The 17,122-nt window shown below is 41.7% G+C and overlaps 2 protein-coding genes across 4 annotated transcripts; one reads left to right on the top strand and one right to left on the bottom strand.

The window, feature by feature from the left end:
* The first annotated feature begins 1,650 nt into the window (after nucleotides 1–1,650).
* LOC103700876 (myosin-binding protein 3-like) lies at nucleotides 1,651–5,808 on the top strand. Of its 3 annotated transcripts, none has more exons than XM_008782775.6 (4): nucleotides 1,651–3,128; nucleotides 3,245–3,424; nucleotides 3,518–4,896; nucleotides 5,212–5,808. In XM_008782775.6, the coding sequence occupies exons 1-3, from the start codon at nucleotides 1,943–1,945 to the stop codon at nucleotides 4,870–4,872; spliced, it is 2,721 nt and encodes a 906-aa protein (XP_008780997.3). In that variant the 5' UTR covers nucleotides 1,651–1,942; the 3' UTR covers nucleotides 4,873–4,896; nucleotides 5,212–5,808. The 3 variants fall into 3 exon arrangements, with proteins under 3 accessions (XP_008780997.3, XP_008781005.3, XP_017696929.3); XM_008782783.6 differs by having other exon boundaries at nucleotides 1,727–3,128; nucleotides 3,245–3,412; XM_017841440.5 differs by having other exon boundaries at nucleotides 1,739–3,128; nucleotides 4,985–5,808.
* An 8,022-nt stretch (nucleotides 5,809–13,830) lies between these two features.
* On the bottom strand, nucleotides 13,831–15,552 carry LOC120111920 (uncharacterized). The gene has a single exon (XM_039130173.3). The coding sequence runs from the start codon at nucleotides 15,245–15,247 to the stop codon at nucleotides 14,054–14,056; it is 1,194 nt and encodes a 397-aa protein (XP_038986101.3). The 5' UTR covers nucleotides 15,248–15,552; the 3' UTR covers nucleotides 13,831–14,053.
* Between the last annotated feature and the right edge of the window lie 1,570 nt (nucleotides 15,553–17,122).

Below are 17,122 nucleotides of genomic sequence, written 5' to 3'. Positions count from 1 at the left end.
GACTTACAAGTGCATATCACTTGTTCTTTTAAATAACAGGATTATTTGTATTGACATGTAAAACAATATGAATAGTTGTGATTTGAGTTTGCTTTTATCCTTTTTCTTTTATACACTACCTGTAGACCCGTCCATTGCACGGTATTTGGTATGCATACGTAGATTTTGTGAATGTTGGTAAGTTTTGATTGATTTCAAAAAAAATAACTTTTTATGGTAAATAATACGTAGTGTAACAATATTTTCATCATTTGTTAGATGTTGCACATATCATTAACTAATGCCTGTATAATCATGGACATGAGTGATGGTTACATATTAAATAGCTATAGAGAACTTTGTATAGTAAGTATGAATGGATATTTACGTTTGGTAGTACTTAATGGCTATGTGGATTGTTGAAGAGGTAGAACCCTTCCCACGACCATGGCAGCTTTTTTATATTCCACTTCCTACAACATTTTTTTGTCCCCCGTATCAAGAGTCTATTTATTACTCCAGATATATAGACAGGCAATCTAAGTGGCAAGGAAGAAAAAGAAAAAAAGTAAAGAAGATGAGCGTATTGGAGCTTCTTATTAGTTCTTTAATCCATTGGCATGGTATTTTTTTAAGAGAAGATTAACATTTGCCCTTTTCTTAAAAATATTTTGTTGAATATAGGATAATCTATAATGTACACTTGGCAATTCTACATGCAATCTTAGTGAGAAGATCAATTTTTATATTCTATCATATTGATTTTTAGAAGTCTTTCAATTAAGTTCTATTTATTACTTTGAATAGATATATCTTCAATCTATGCCGCATAGAAAATGAAGGTATTTGAAGTTTCTTAACTTTTTCGAGACACTCAAATATAGAATTTTGTAAGAGAAGATTAATAGTTGACTTATCTTAAGATTTTTTTACTAAATAGACTGCGGGCTTTTAAAAATTTGATTTAGGATGTTCATACGTAAAATTAAATATTTCAAATGGGATTTGAGATTTGGGATCTCATAAATTTAACAATTTATCATCACTCATTAGTCTTATATAAAACCGATCAAATAAGATTTATAATCATGCATAATATTATAAATACAACATTTATCAATCCTATATATAACCGGTCAAACAAGATTATCATCATTCATAATATTACAAAAGCCGAAAAAGATGAAGAGAAAATCGGTCAAGTGAAATTTATCATCATTTATGATATTATAAAAGCTGAGGAAGATGAATAGGTTGGATATAAGATTTATCATCATTTAATAGGTAACTTTGCTATATATATTTGGCAACATGCAACCCCCATATATATTTGCAACGTTATATGCAACCTCTTTTGCAAAAACCAACTTTATATTATCTCATATATACGTGCTTTTATATATACACTACCAATATCACCCAATAAAAAACTAAAAATGCATTACCAATCTCTTAATTTTCTTTGTTCATTTCTTTTATTTCTTTCTTAGAGTGGAGAAGTAATCCAAAAAGGAGATATTTAGTAAATATGAGAGTATCCATAGAAATACACATAACGAGTCAATTATATATTCAAAGTGTTTGCTTCATAATGATGGAGATTAAATACAGGCTAATCCATCTTACCAAAAAGAAAATAACTAAAACAAATATAAACCTTTCCACGGTGTTGAGCGATCCATTCTTTCCCCCCCCTTCCTTTTTCTGGTCCCTTCCTTCGTTTCCCCCACCTAAAACTTATTCCCTCACCAAGTTGAATACCTTTCTAGCCTTCCTTGGCATACTCCTCCTTTCCTCCTCCTATATTCCCATCTCCAATCCTCCATTAAAAACCCTCCCTCCGCCTCTATCTTCCATAATAATTACCCTGTAAATAATACCAGAACCATCCCATTCCAAATCTAATTCATTTCAATCCAATCTGATCAAAACCAAGATCGAGGAAAAAAAGAAGAAAGGATCGATGGCTGCTAACAAGTTTGCAACCATGCTTCACAAGAACACCAACAGGATGGCAGTGATTCTCGTGTATACCCTCCTGGAGTGGATCTTAATAGCCCTCCTCCTCCTCAACGGTTTGTTTTCTTATCTGATCGGCAAGTTTGCCGACTTCTTCGGCCTGAAGGCCCCCTGCCTCTTTTGCTCGCGGGTCGACCACCTCTTCGAGCCCGGTCGGGGCCGGAGCGCCTACGACGGCCTCCTCTGCGAAGCCCACGCCGCCGAGGTCTCCCGGCTGGGCTACTGCTCCAACCACCGGCGGCTCGCCGAGGCCAGCGACATGTGCGAGGACTGCTTGTCGGCGCGGCCGGCGGAGGCGGATCAGGCGGTGGCGCTGCTGACGTGGATGAAGAGGAGCGACGAGGGGGAGAAGGATCTAAGGTGCTCTTGCTGCGGTGTCATCTTGGAGAGCGGGTTCTACTCGCCGTATTTGCTCCTAAAGCCTTCTTCTTGGGGGGTCCTGGATTATCCTCAGAAGGGGAATTTGGTGGAGGAGATAGCAGAGGATCGCGAAAGGACCGATAAAGATACGATCTTTGATCAAGAAAGAGATAAAGTTACGTTCTTTGATCAAGAAAGTGTGGAGGAGGAGAAGATGGCGTTGTGGGATGGTGGCGATACAACTGATGAGAGGGAGAAGAAGGAGGATGATATGGGTGCTCTCATTTCAGAACCAGAGGCAGAGCAAGAGCAAGAAGGCGAGGCTCTAATTCAGTTCTCCGAGACATGCCTTTTGGTTGAAGATGCTTCTTTGGAGGTCCTGACTCGGCGCGTGGAAAAGGTAACAGATGAGGAGCGGCTGTTTCCGTTGGAATTGATCTACTCCATTACTACGAAGAGCTCTATTTTGTATAAGATTGATGGAGAAGATGACAGAGAGCTTGGGAATGATGCAGTAGAGGAAAATGCCAGGGCTTTTGAAAGCACAAGCATTGCAGAAGGAAAATTGGCATTGGCTTCAGCTATGGAAAAGGCCGATACCGTTGAGATGTGTTCTTTACCTCCTGCCGGGGAGCCCGGAGGGGATTTTTTGGCGGATCATCAGCAGTGTGCTGTTCCTCAAGAAATTACAGCTCCAGTGAGTCCGCAAGACAGTGTTGATGCTGAAGTGGAGGCATCGGTAGCTCTCGAAGATTCTGCTGGACCACAGGGTAAATTGTTCGTTCTTAGCATAGAAAATTTAAGTTTGTCCTCTTGAGCTGGTATAATTGGTATTTTTAATTTGGCTATCATGTTCTTCTGATATTGATTTGATTTACAAATACAGCTTCTGAAGAAGATACTGAGCTGGTCGGCATGGAGGCTAATTGTGAGATATGGAGAGGAAGTGAATTATGTGACCAGGAGCATGTTGATCAGGCCCATTTTCATGAACTAATTCCTCTGTCAGTGAGCTTGGAAGATCAACACTCAGAAAGCTACAATGAAGCCACTGGTAAAGACCAAGGTAACTCAAAGCTTCAGTTCATTTCTCTAATATCATCTACTATATCTTTCTAATTTTTCGGTCCTAAGCACAATTTCTTGTTTGAAACCGCAGCAACTGAAACTGGACCAGTGGTTACCATTGCACAGAGTGTAGAACGCCTGTCTATGTCTGCAGAGCTTAATGAGGTTGAAGAGGAGAAAGCACTGGAGACGCCAACTTATATCGATGGTATTCATGGTTTACATAAGAGGTTTGTGTTTGAAAGGAGAGAATTTGGGACCGAGTCTGTAGATGGAAGTGTTGCCAGCGAGATTGAAGGAAGCGAACCATTGACTATAGATCGTCTTAAATCTGCTCTGAAAGCAGAACGCAAGGCCCTGAGTGCATTATATGCTGAATTAGAGGAAGAGAGGAGTGCTTCCGCCATAGCTGCAAACCAAACTATGGCGATGATAACTAGGCTTCAAGGAGAGCGAGCTGCAATGCAGATGGAAGCGTTGCAGTACCAAAGGATGATGGAAGAACAATCAGAGTATGATCAGGAAGCTTTGCAACTTCTGAATGAGCTGATGATGAAAAGGGAGAAGGAGAAACAAGATTTAGAGAAGGAACTGGAGGTTTATCGGAAGAAGGTTCTTCTTTATGAAGCCAAGGAGAGAAGAAGGCTTGTGAGGAGTAATTACACCAGTGTCAGGAGTGGAACATCTTCTGCTTCTTCGAGTGCTGAAGATAGTGATGACCTCTCATTCGATTTCCATGAAGGAGATGAGTGCACCTACCGCCTTAATGAAAGCAATCAAAACACTCCCACTGATGCTATTTTCAGTTCTGGGACAGATCAAGACACTGCAAAGCATCTAATTACGCTTGATGAAACCTTGGTTTATTTTGAGGAAGAGAGGCTCTCCATACTAGATCAGCTCAAGGCACTGGAGGAGAAACTTTTCTCCTTGGATGATGAAGTCTCTGATAATGTAAAAGCTATGGAGCATTTCTCAGAAGAAAATGGGCATGCGCCAAATGGGAATTATGAATCCTTAGGTGATGAGGCACATGATGTCCTGAATGGTTTCTCTGATGATTTGGATACAAAGGATAAGCATCACTGTGAACAGAGGAGCACGGGTTGTCGAAGAAGGAGGCTTCTTCCTCTCTTTGATGCGGCTAATGTGGAAAATGAAGGTGAGCTGTGCACCAGGCAGGAAGTGACTGATGCTTCAACTGATTCTATGTCCAAGCTTCCAAAAGAGCAGATGAAGCTTGCAATTGCAGAGGAGGTTGACAATGTCTATGAGAGGCTACAAGCTCTCGAGGCAGATAGAGAATTTCTCAAGCATTGTATCAGCTCATTGAAGAAAGGAGATAAGGGAATGGATCTTCTTCAAGAGATTTTACAACATCTTCGTGATCTGAGGAGTGTGGAGCTTCGAGTCAAGAATGCGGATGATGCTCTTGCTCTGCTATGAGCCTAGATCATCACAAAACCAAAGGTGACTTGATCTCTCTAATCTTTTCGCTTGTTATGCACACAGTCTTGAGTGATTACATTGCTTCCTTACTTGACTTACGATCTGTTAGGTATAACAAGATGGAACTTCGATGAGTATTTCCAATCCTTAATGCTTCAAAAACAGGAAGAAAGAAATCCATGTATTCATAAAATGTCTATGAGTGGAACCAAGAACCTCAATGTCACTTTAATGTGGGGCTAAATACTACCAAGGAACACAATAATCTGGAGTTATGTGGGGCTTTCAAATCTTTTAGCCCAATAATGTTCTGACTCAGTATGATTTGTTTGGTAGATGCATGCTGCTTGAGTGGAGTCGATTGGTGGTGTTTAAGTTGGCGGCAAACAATCCGCAGCAATGAAGCCAAGCTAAGGTCGCACAGAAGAAGAGCCTTGGTACAGGAGAAAGGCTGAACATGGTGTCATGCGAATGCTTGGTCATGCCAGTGGGGAAGGGTCTCCTGGTTCTCTCTGTTTCTATTGTTTGCTTTTAGGGATGTCTTGTGGAAAGCAGACCAGGGATATAGTCTGCCTTCCGAAGCCCTTGGTTTTTGTGGGCTTCTCCTGTCCTTGTTTTCCCTTTTTGTGGGCATGGTGGATGAGGCAGGGAAGGGTGGTAGTCAGACAGTCATGATGTGTGTGGTAGAAATCATGGCTTCCAAAGCTGAACAAAGTTGCATTGCCAGCTCCAAGTTAAGGTGTACAGCAGTCTTAAAAGAAAAAAGTAGGGTGAGTGGAGTTCCTTTTGCTCTTTTATTTTTACTTCTTTTCCTGTAGCTGTATGATGCTCTTTGAATATGGGTTTTGAGTCCATATATTGGATATACTTCGTGTGTATTGTTTGCTGTCCTTTGATGACAAGCTCCATGAAGATGTTTGTATATTTACTTGAGTCCCATTTTTTTATATCCACTGCATGATTAGTTGGTAATATGGATGCTCCTGAAACTCTTCGTAGTTTCATGAGCTTTGCTGGTTGTGTCCGGACGGCACCACCCGGCCTTCCATCCCATATCTCAAGGTGAGGCTACCAAGGGATCGGCTAAATATGGTAGTGGTGTATAGCATCATTCCTTATTGCTTTCGAGGATCATATGGAACTCGCTTTCAGGTTGGTTGGAAGGGAGGAGGAGCAATTAGAGCTGCATCTAAAGTTTGTGGATTGTTGCTTTGGCTTTAAGCATGAGCAAACTAAGCCTCTTGTTCCCAGAGTACAATAAAATCTCCACAAACGAGTTGGACCTCAAGACCTACGTGTGTTTCGCACTATAAACGCTTGTAAGGGGATGCCTCAGTGAAGTTGATAATGGGACTACGATCAGTCTTTTGATAAAATTTAATGGTTGGCAAGCCCTTTAGTAAGTGGTGGCAAGCAGCAGGAGCAAACTTTTTTTTTTTTTCGGTAGCAAGAACCAACTTTCAAGCCTTCAAGGGACATTGAGGACTCCGAACTGTCCTTGGTCCTAACCTAAGGGTAAAGGGTATCCATGTTCCCTTGTTCTTAGGCCTTTCGCCCCACCAAAAGCGGATGCTTGGCGACGGTAATTATTACGTAGAGAAACAAATCATCCTTTTGGACTACCAGATTGGACTCCCTAATTACGGATTCTCAATTGAGGCGTAATGATTTGCACCATTACTTCTTGCTCGCAAGTTCTTTAGAGAATAATGGTTAGAGACCGTAGGGTGTTATAGCCATGATGGCTTTTCGCGTGTCTTAAAAGGGAATGCATGTCATTGCTCTCCAAGTCAGCCAACTGATCATTTCCTTTGAGTTACATTGTATTTTTTTAATATATCGTACTTGATCAACCAGATAACTTAAAGAACAGTCTAGTCTAGTGATATTCTTCTCATGTGCTTCAATTGAACAAATACTTGAACTGGAGCAGCTACACAAAGCAAAATCTTCCACCTCTGATATTCTTATGTCAATTACATACTTTTATAAAGCAGCAATTAACAAGAGGAAAAGCGGACACTGGATCACTCTGCCTCCATAAGCGAGCATTTTGGGAGCGAGTGATAATTTTTCGCTTTGACAAAGATTAAACAAATCGTTAGCACAGGTTATGTTGTTCAAGATGATCGAGCAACTGAATTTTTTTATAATATGCAATTTTGTCAAAAAAAAAACCCTGTAACATGATGTTACTATCAAGAAAAGCATTTCATCAGCTTCCAGTTTGGTTCTGTTGTGGGTGTGGTGCCGAATTTAGTCCCATACCGACTAGGCAACGGAAAGGTTTGTGCCTTATAAGGAGGGGAAACCTCTTTCCTCACAAGGCACCTTTTGTGGGGCAAAACCGTGTGGGTATCCTCCCATCAGCGCTAGACGCACGGGCCGGAAAAAATTCTCCCCGTAGTGCTGGACGCGCGGGCCGGAGTCCCAGAGCGGACAATACCTCGTGGGAGACGCGGGCCGTTCTCTGTCGTCAGTTGGTTGGGACTGTGCTGTTGTCGGGTCGGAAGGCCTGCAACAAATGGCGCGCCAGGTAGGGGCCCGCCTGCACATAAAAACTCTCTCTGGGCCTGGAGGGCTGCGTCGGCTCAGGCCGGCCCAGAATCTTCCCGCTGGGGGGCTATGTTGTGGGTATGGTGCCGAATTTAGTCCCATACCGACTAGGCAGTGGAAATGTCTGTGCCTTATAAGGAGGGAAAACTTCTTTCCTCACGAGGCGCCTTTTGTGGAGAAAAACCGTTCGGGTATTCCTCCATCAGCGCTGGATGCGCCGGAGTCGCAGAGCGGACAATACCTCATAGGGGATGCGGGCCGTTTTCTGTCGTCAGTTGGTTGGGACTGTGCTGTTGTCGGGTTGGAAGGCCTGCAACAGGTTCCATTAGTTCCTTCATGCCCATCACCTTCAATCCATGTGTTAGAGAGCCCATGTCCACAAATCGTATGCAGACATGGACCAGGATACAAGTATTTTATATAAGGTTTTGCCTTGGCTGTCACTTGTTATTTCGTGGACTTGTGAAAGATCTTGAACAAGCATCGGTTGTCTCGACCTGCGCATGAACATTCTACGTTACACAGTCCATGCAGACCCACCAGAGTTCTACGTTACCCAGTCCATGCAGATCCACCAGTTCCTAACTGCACTAGAGTCCAAGAAGATCCGATAGTTTAACATCGACCAAAATAATAGATTTTCGGTCATTACTTGGAATCCTAAATTCCTAGGGAAGGATCCTTTCAGTCAAATGCGACACCAATGCTCCTTTATGTCTAACTCAATGTGACGTCAGTGTGAACAAGAATCCAACAACAAGCTTATCAACTTACTACTAATCTGTTGTTGGTGTCCTTCATTGAATCAAGAGTACTGCTGCGCCACTCCACTCTGTATACCTGCTTCTATTTTACAAAAGAGTGAGAGAAAAAAAAAAACTGCTTCTAAATTTCTCATGTCAACGTGGCACAGTTTATCAGGAAAAATCAAATCAAAATGAGCCATGTTAGCATTATGGTGACATGGGAACTTTCCTTGGGGTCTAGAATTTTATCAGGTTTGCAAATTGTCATGTTCCCAGGTGAAACACCTTTCAGTAGGGGGCTTTTAGCTGTTCTCAAGTATTTCACTCAAGTAATTTTAGGGTGGCGAACCTATTATTATTCTAAAAAAAAGAGACAAAAAAACAAAAAATGTTGACTGGGTTTGATGCTTTCATGAATGCATCAAATTACAAAACTTATAGTTAAGGTCAGTAAACGGAATCTTGATCGAACTTTTGTGTGATCATTGGTCATGTATGGTCCATTTCTTATATCCATCCATACAGTGTCAGAGTATTAATTAAAACCGTACTAGTAGAAAGAAAGCTTTACCAAAGATGAATAATAATGGGTTTGAAGATTCGCATTGCTTCAATTTGATTAGGCACTGCAGCAGCTTCCAGCACATCGAAAATTGTTTAAATTAGATTTTTTTTAGTAAGAAAGGTGCTAATTTATTGATTAATGTAAGATTTTTAAGGTGATTTGCATGTCATTGCTCATAGCCCATATTGTAACATGCCTCGACAACCTTTCATGGAAGTTTTACTAACAGCCTGCACGTCCAAAACGAAACCTGCATCTAAGAATACTCCAGATTAAAAAATTATGAGTATTTGGAAAAAAAAGAATTCAAATGAGTTGTGGGCATCCTTCTAAATAACCATTCTGAATTACATGATGAAGCAGACAAGACTTAATAGTTTTATCATGATATTGTGATTTATGACAAAAAAGCTGATGCATTCTTATGAATCCAGAATCCAGGTGCGTGTGGGATTGAATCCAGGTCTCTTGCATCAATGAATATTACTAGCTAAACAAATTAGCACCATCAACTGGAAATCAAGTGAAGACCCATGGGAGGGCAAAGAAAAGAAGCATAATTGCCTATGCTTGGGAGACCACCGTGATCTCAATTGATATCAAGCAACAAATGAAACATATTCATGAAACACCCCCCCCCCCCCCCCCCCCCACCCTTACCCTGAATTCCAAGTGGAGTGTACTGAAATTAACATTTGCATCAAAGTTTGCTGGAACCTTGATAGGAAGAACGAACAACTTGTGTTAATATTGTTGGAGTCTCTCATGACCTTGGAGGGACAGAAGGGTAAAAGAAACATGTCACTCGATGAAATAAATCATTGTAACCACATCTGAAGCAAGTGCACAAACAAGGCATAAAAAAATATATATGTATCATATGAGAAGTGAAACACTCGCAGGAAGAATACATGGAAACTACCAAAATACCAGCTTATCGTATCCGACGTTCTGTGCTTGGCGTGACATTTCCAAGGTGTTCCCTTAGTTTGGATTGAGGGAAAAAAACAAAACAAAACGAAAAAAAATCAAACCTGTTGTCACAAACAAGTAACCTGTGACAAAGTTCTTGTAATAATAGAGGATAACATTAAATTGGATGACTAATGATTGTTATCAGCTGGAGGATGGTGTCTTAATCCCATAGAGGGGCGCTTAGAAGGGAAGCTTGACACAAGGTGATATCCAGAAAGGAACCTATTACTTCTTGCCCTGGCAAGAAACGAATAAACGAACCAACATTGTTTCAAGGAAATAGAATGTCCCAAGTGCCATTATATCAAGAAATGGATGCATTACGACAAAAAAAAAGATGAGTGACATACAAGTCATACCAAACTAGAGATGTACTCTAGCATTATGAGACATGATAATTGAAAAAATCTTCATCATGAAAACATAGTAACAACAATGCCCAAACAAAGTTGGGACTGTTTGACCCCATCTTCTTGTTTTCTTAATATCTTCTATAGGTTTTATGTCTTTTTTCCCAAACACTGATCGTGCAACCACCAGCAATAATGAGTGAAAAAACAGCATTAATTTCTCTTCCTGGAGACCTATGATGCGACTCCACACCATTTACTGATAATCCATCCATTTGCTGCTTCCAATGCATGGCTTCCATAGACATAAGAATGCAGTGATTAACTGCAGTTGGTTAGCATCAGTTAGTGCAGGTCAAGGGAGTGGGTTGTAGCAAAAGTGGCATGAATCATGGATTTCCCTCAATGAAGATCCCACCATGGATTTCCCTTAATAATCGGGGGCCAAATGATAGTTCACTATCTACTGCAGTTAAGGATTTTTCAAAAATTGATGTGCATGTTTCAAGATTCAGGAAGCTTATCTACAACAAAAGAGAGGATATAACATCTCCGGCTGAACATCATCCATAATCCTAGTCATGGTCTTACTGAGAATTAAGGGCATATGTCAGGCAGATGTCCTTAATATATGTTAAAGACAGATGTTAAGTCTCACCAAAAAAAAGACATGTCAAGCTATTTCAAGAATCAAATTCCATGCTAGGAAATACAAGAATCAAATCTCTGACCACCAAGAAGCTCAGCTACATCTCTACCCAACAACATTTTTCTCTAACTATAACTAACATAATTAGACAAAGAAGATATTAAGCTGTTTGGCTGGAAGTTATCAGATATCAGTAACAAGATGAGAAAACACTCGAGCATCAATACGAAATCCTCTCTAATATGTTCATAGAAGATGGCCTTGCATCCCACCTACCAACAGCGAACAGAGAGAATTCCAAGAAATCAACTCAAAGTAGCAGAAATCTCTAATGCTATAATAAGCTAAACCTGTTAACAGAATGCAACGACGTATACATTTGCATAAACTTCATAGTTATAAGGAAACAACAGAGTTAGCTTTCAAGTTTGTGTATACAGATCACAGCAACCGCTCATGATGGGAAGGATTCAGCACCGAAGGGAACACAAAAAATCAGCTAGGGAATTGACCTTGCAAAACTGCATGTGAGCAATAATCACATGTAGGGAATTTAACAATCCTTGGCACATGAATACTTGTCCATGTTTCATCAATAGTAAGATAGGAAAAAATTATCAGACTGTCTCACAACTCTTTCACATAAACCTAAATTCATCCCCATTAATTTCAAAGCAATAATGAGAGCAACCAAACATCAAGCAGAGCATCAATATTACCAGTTCAGGTTACACCTTTCCACCATATTTTTGCAAATTCCTGTGATCCCCACAAGTCAAAACATATTATTTTTAAATTATATCTCTGTCTAATATTATCAAAAGCACATTTATGAACTTCAATTTTCTATAGCACTTTTGAGTTCCAAATGAAATGATAAGTGTTCAGCTCTAACTGTCAAAGGTCACTTCAGCCAAAACAGTCAAGGATAATGTAATCTCAAATCCCAGCAAAAGAAACATGCAAAAAAAATATTTAATGGAACCTGGTTACCTGGACGCTTGCATCTAACCACTAGAATCTGTGTCCAAGTAAATACCCATATCAGATCCACATCAGACACTGAGGCCTTGTTCGAGATTGTTGTTGTTAAAGAGTTTTTGGAAAAAGAGCTTTTACAAAAAGATGTTTGCTGTTTAGTGACTATAAATAATATTGTAATATAATTTAATATTATTATAATTAAAATGTAATATAATATTATACAATATGGTATAATAATATGATATGGTATCATATAATATAATATATAATATTATTACAATATATTGCAATAAATACTATATTATAGTATACTAATATATTATGATACGATACGATACGATATGATAATAAATTATTACATAGTATAATATTATTATAACGTAATGTAATGTAATATTACTATAATATAATATATCATATTATATTGCATAGAATAACAATATAATAAGATATGATATAGTAGTGTATTATTATATTATTATAATAATATAATGTGCTTACGGAATTTGTTTATGGGCATTTTAGTCACTACGAAATTTTTATTAGAACAAAAATTAAGATTCGTTGTACCAGACTTGTATCGGTTGTCTGGTAGTACAGTACGATATTGTGCCATTCCATTTCGAGCCGTACCGACACGGCTAGAGAAGGCGAAGGAGAAGAAGAGAGAAGAAAAGAGAGAGGGATGGAGAGGGAGTGGGAGGAAGTGAGGGAGATAGAGAGAGGAAAAGCCCTAGTCTCCTCAGGTGTTGGTTGCCCACAAAGTTTGTCCTTGTTTCAAAATGAAATAGGGGCTCCGCTCCTAAATTATTTTTTGTGATTTCTTAAGTGAAGTTGGCAACAAAATGTTGGGCGCTCATTCGACCATCTCATGTGAGATGGAAAATTGGGATTAAGCATATGATTAAGAGTCCAACGAAAACAGCAAAGGTGGGATTAGCTCTATCATCAACAAAAGTTGACACTTTGCTTTATCATTAATGGAGCCCTATTAAGTGAAAAAAAAAAGAAGGAAATATTGGGAATTGCAATTTGACCTAGTAGGGAAACAGAAAAGGATAGAGATTCTCAAGAAAACAAACTGAAAGGGGAAAACCAAGGTCACTGCTCCCATGCTGCCATGGTGCTTGTGAAATGGCTGAATTATACCCAGACCCCACCTAAAATCTCCTACCCCTTGTGTATTGCACCAACTCCTAACTGTGAAGCAAAACTGTGAACAGAGCAGTGATTGGTAGCAATGCTAGTGATCAAAAATAAGTCATCTGGAAGTGATAAGAAAAGTAAGAGAGATGGATTAGTGCACACCTAGGCTTCCTCATGCCTTACGATTCATAGTTTTCTTTGTCCATTGTATTTTGTCGAGACAACGTCTTTCTTTAATCACAATCATCCAACCCTTCTCTCACATGCAACACACAAACTGAATGCTAGTGCCACCAAGAGACAACAAGCTTCTAATTGCCACTTGATGGGTGCACATCAGCACAAGTAGATCCACTGAGCTAACAACAACCAATCCTTGCACTCATCACTAGCTCTAACATATGTTGCTAGCATCAATGCGTCAACCCTTCTGTACATGTTCTTCCTTAGAACTCACCAATTAAGATTCAAATATAGATGACTAAGCAATATCTTATAATGTACAAACTAGTGGTGAAGATGAAAGCCAAACAAGTCCAAGATATTTACTAACAATTATATATTTAAAGTTAGACAGTTATCATCTACAACAGATGAATTATTCCATATGCAAAAGTGTTACATAACATACCAAGTTATCCACGGACATAAACAAAAGTTTATGAACCTATCTCCCTGGATACCTAAGGGACCAACATGTCCAATAAACCTCATTCGTCAGTTTCATAATTTCATACTAGTGAAATATAGATTAGTAGCAACAACTAGTTAGAAAAAGAAGCTTCTTTTTTAATGCTTTAAACTGAAGGGCTTTTACAGTCCTTTCACTGGTGTTGTTGCAATTTAGGTGCCTTTGTTTGTCAAAGAAGTGTAAACACTAACGATATCACATAAATAGATAAATTCAATACCCTACTTTGCGCTAAAAAGAAGTGATCAATATTGACACCAGAAAGCCAAGCATTCACAAGAATGAAGAACAAGTAACTAAACAATGACTATATCATTCAGTTCACTGTCATCAGCGGAGATCATCATTAACTTGCTATAAAATCATCAAAACTAGGCTTATGCTAACAAAGCATGAAAATAAACAAACTACATCCATAGGTAGAACGATGTACAGAACCCCAAGACAAAAACGGGAAATAAAATATGACGAAAGTTCAAATAAAAACTAATAAAACGACCGACCCATCCTCTCAGTTCAGTTCCTGACCGCATTCTCAAGAACCAACCTCAAGCGCCGGGCCAGGACGTCCATCTCCGCAACCCGCTGCTCCCGCCACCTCCTCAACAACTCGCTCTCTTCAGAAACAGACGTCAAAGCGCAGTCCGGGCGGTCATGCAGCCCCTGCTGGGCCAGAGTCGCCTGCAGCTCCTTCAGGCACCCATCAAACACATCCAAGATGGTTCTCGCCACCAGATGTCCAGGCCCCTCCTTGCCAGAAATGTCACTGTTTGTCGGCAAAGGCTCCTCCTTTACGAGCACAGGGTGAACATCGACCAGATTTGCATCGTCAAAGTAGCTCTTTTTGTTGGCAGAGGGGATGGAAAGGGGAAGGGGAGGGGGAGGGGGAGGCGTGGCTTCGGCGGGGAGGGCGCGCGGGGGAGTGGGAGGCGCGGGGAGGGAGGGAAGGGCGGGCGGGGGAGGGGGAGGGAGTGAAAGCTGGGGGGTAGGGGGAGCCTCGGCGCGGGAACGGCCGGATGGGGCGCGGGGGTTGGGGCGGCGGCGCTTGTTGCCTCCGCTGCCGGGGGCGGCGGCATCGGGGGCGGAGAAGGGAGAGGAGGAGGCGTAGGAAGGGTGCCAGAGGCGGGTGCAGAGGTGGAGGAGGTCGCGGTCATGCGGAGCGAGGCGGGAAGGGTCCTGGCCGCGGGCGATGCGGCCGGACATGATACGGAACTTCTTGCGGAGGCGGCGGAGCTTCTCGGAGAGCTGGGATCGGGTGTACGGCTGGGGCATCGACTCCGAGAAACGATCATAGAAAAGATTCAGGTCGCGAGGGAAGACCATGCCCTGGGACCAGCAACCGAGGAGGCCCTGGAGGAAGCGGATCTCGTCGGACTCGGACCAAATCCGGTGGAACTTGAAGGGAGGGGAGCGCAGATCGCCGGCTGCCGCAGCGCCTCCGGGGCCGCCTTCGACGCCGGCCGCGGAGGAGGCCGGTCCGTATTCGGATTCATCGTCGTCTTCGGCGTCATCGTCGTCGTCGTCGTCGTAGTCGTAGCCGTTGTCGGAGGGGAGGGCGGGGAGGGGGGCATCGGGTTCGAGCTTGGGGGCGAGGGGGACGGAGTCGTGGGTGGGGTTGGGGTCAGAAGAGGGCTTTCGCTTGATGGGGAGTTTGCGAGCGGCCGACTTGATGTGGAGGGTTGGGGTCGGGGTCGGGGTCGGGGTGGCCATGGCGCGCCTGCTGGCTGGAGACGGATGGATTGGAAGCGAGGCGAATGGGGGAAAGGGTGGGGTGAGGCGAGATAGCGGGGAGTAGGGCTGGATCTGGATCCCTTCCTCGGGCGAGGGTGTGGGTGGGTTGGCGCAGCCTGGGTAGGAGACGGTACAGAAGGGTGGGGTTGTTAGGGATTGGTGGGTGGTGGGGGGAGGACACGGAGAGGAAAGCGAGGGCGAGGCCGAGGCCGCTTGGTTCCTTGGTGGACTAGGATTTCTTTGATGGCCCGTGGGCCCAAGCGCGACTCGGCTGAGCCTCCTCTTCCTCATAAAAGATGACGCTCCAATGGGATTTTTATTTGTACTTCGTCAAAATTGTTGCCGACTTATATTAGGGTGTTTAAACTCTCAGAAATTTGGGTTGTTTACAACTAACTCTCTTCCCTATTCTGACACTATACTTCTGTTTTCTGCAGTTCAATTTTTTTAAAAAAAGTACATGGGTCTAATCTCCATCTTCTATTTTAGAAAACTATCTCACCTTCAAAAACCTGACTCCAATCAAGATTGAACCAATGATACCATACAGGCATGCAGTCATTATGGTTCGACCTTTTTATTTTTAGTATATGTGCAATATGCATAGCTCGCTGATACCCTAGACCCCTCATAAAAGCATGGTCAAGATTAAAAATCTAGATAGTGGATCGAAACTTAAATGGCCTAAATATAATCTAAATCAAAATCTAAATGTCAACAAGGACCTATCTTACCAATGAAACCTCTAATTAGAAATTTCTAATGTTTCTAGTAGAACTAGATTTGAAAAGTAAAGCCCTAGTTTCCTCAAAAAAAAAAAAGAAATGGTATGTCCTGGAGATGCTTAGTTACTCCAGCATCGGGTATCGCAAATGCTAAACCGTAGCCTAGTTCAAACATGGTCCTGCCAATGCCTAAAATTTAGGCCAACGGCATATTTACATATCTACTTAGCAATCTCTTGCATGCACATCCGAGACCAGAAATTTGGTTGTTAGTGGTTGCATACTAATCGGAACCCTTTGTGCTTTGAGAAATAAGACTTCGGACAGCTTCGAGATCTTTGCAGTGCGGGTGATCCAATAGTAGATTCGTGCAAAAGAAAGGGAATCCTTCTTTCCACGAAAGATACAACCCTGATCCATGACAACCATAAGAAACTAGCATGAAGTATGCAAAAAAGAAAGAAAGAAAAGAAACTAGCATAATATATTCATGCACCAAATCTCCACTAAGATTCACAATCCCCTGGTTGCTGCCATGTGAGTTTGATTATAACTTCAAATCTACTGGCGGCAACGACGAAAGCAAAAACTACTGCTCAACGAACTCAGTCCCACACACCAACCATATTCCATGCAATCGAGCACAAATCTCACAGGATCCGAGACAAGAAATACACAATTCACTTAGATTGCTAAACCGTAACAATGAGTTTCGCACCTGAGTTAGATTGCTTCACTTGTTCTCTTCGATTTCAAGCATGCCTCAGTAAGTTGTTTGTACATGGTAGCTCAACCCTCCTTGCAAGAACGGCCCGATGCCTGAGATGACAAATCCTGCAGTCCCTCTCAATTTAGTCATTCTTCGCCTTAATCTCTAAATTCACAAACACACTGTCACTGAACAGGGAAACATCTGCGGGGCCTGGAATTCCTTCTACAAATTTAGTATTTAAGCTCATGGAACTCTTTTCAAATAATTAATCACCATAGATTGGCAGAGCTCATTCATCAGCCAAATAATGTTTTTAAAGGAAAAAGATCTTCTAATGCCACTAGTCACCACCAGGCATTGCATGTCTCGTGATTGGCATGATGGCCATGGTTGAATAGGATCCACCATGGTACATGT

Source organism: Phoenix dactylifera, chromosome 12, assembly GCF_051530095.1.
Source record: "Phoenix dactylifera cultivar Ajwa chromosome 12, Ajwa_hap1_PhDact_Kaust_v1.1, whole genome shotgun sequence".
Lineage (NCBI taxonomy): Eukaryota > Viridiplantae > Streptophyta > Magnoliopsida > Arecales > Arecaceae > Phoenix > Phoenix dactylifera.
This window is presented reverse-complemented; position numbering and strand designations above follow the sequence as displayed.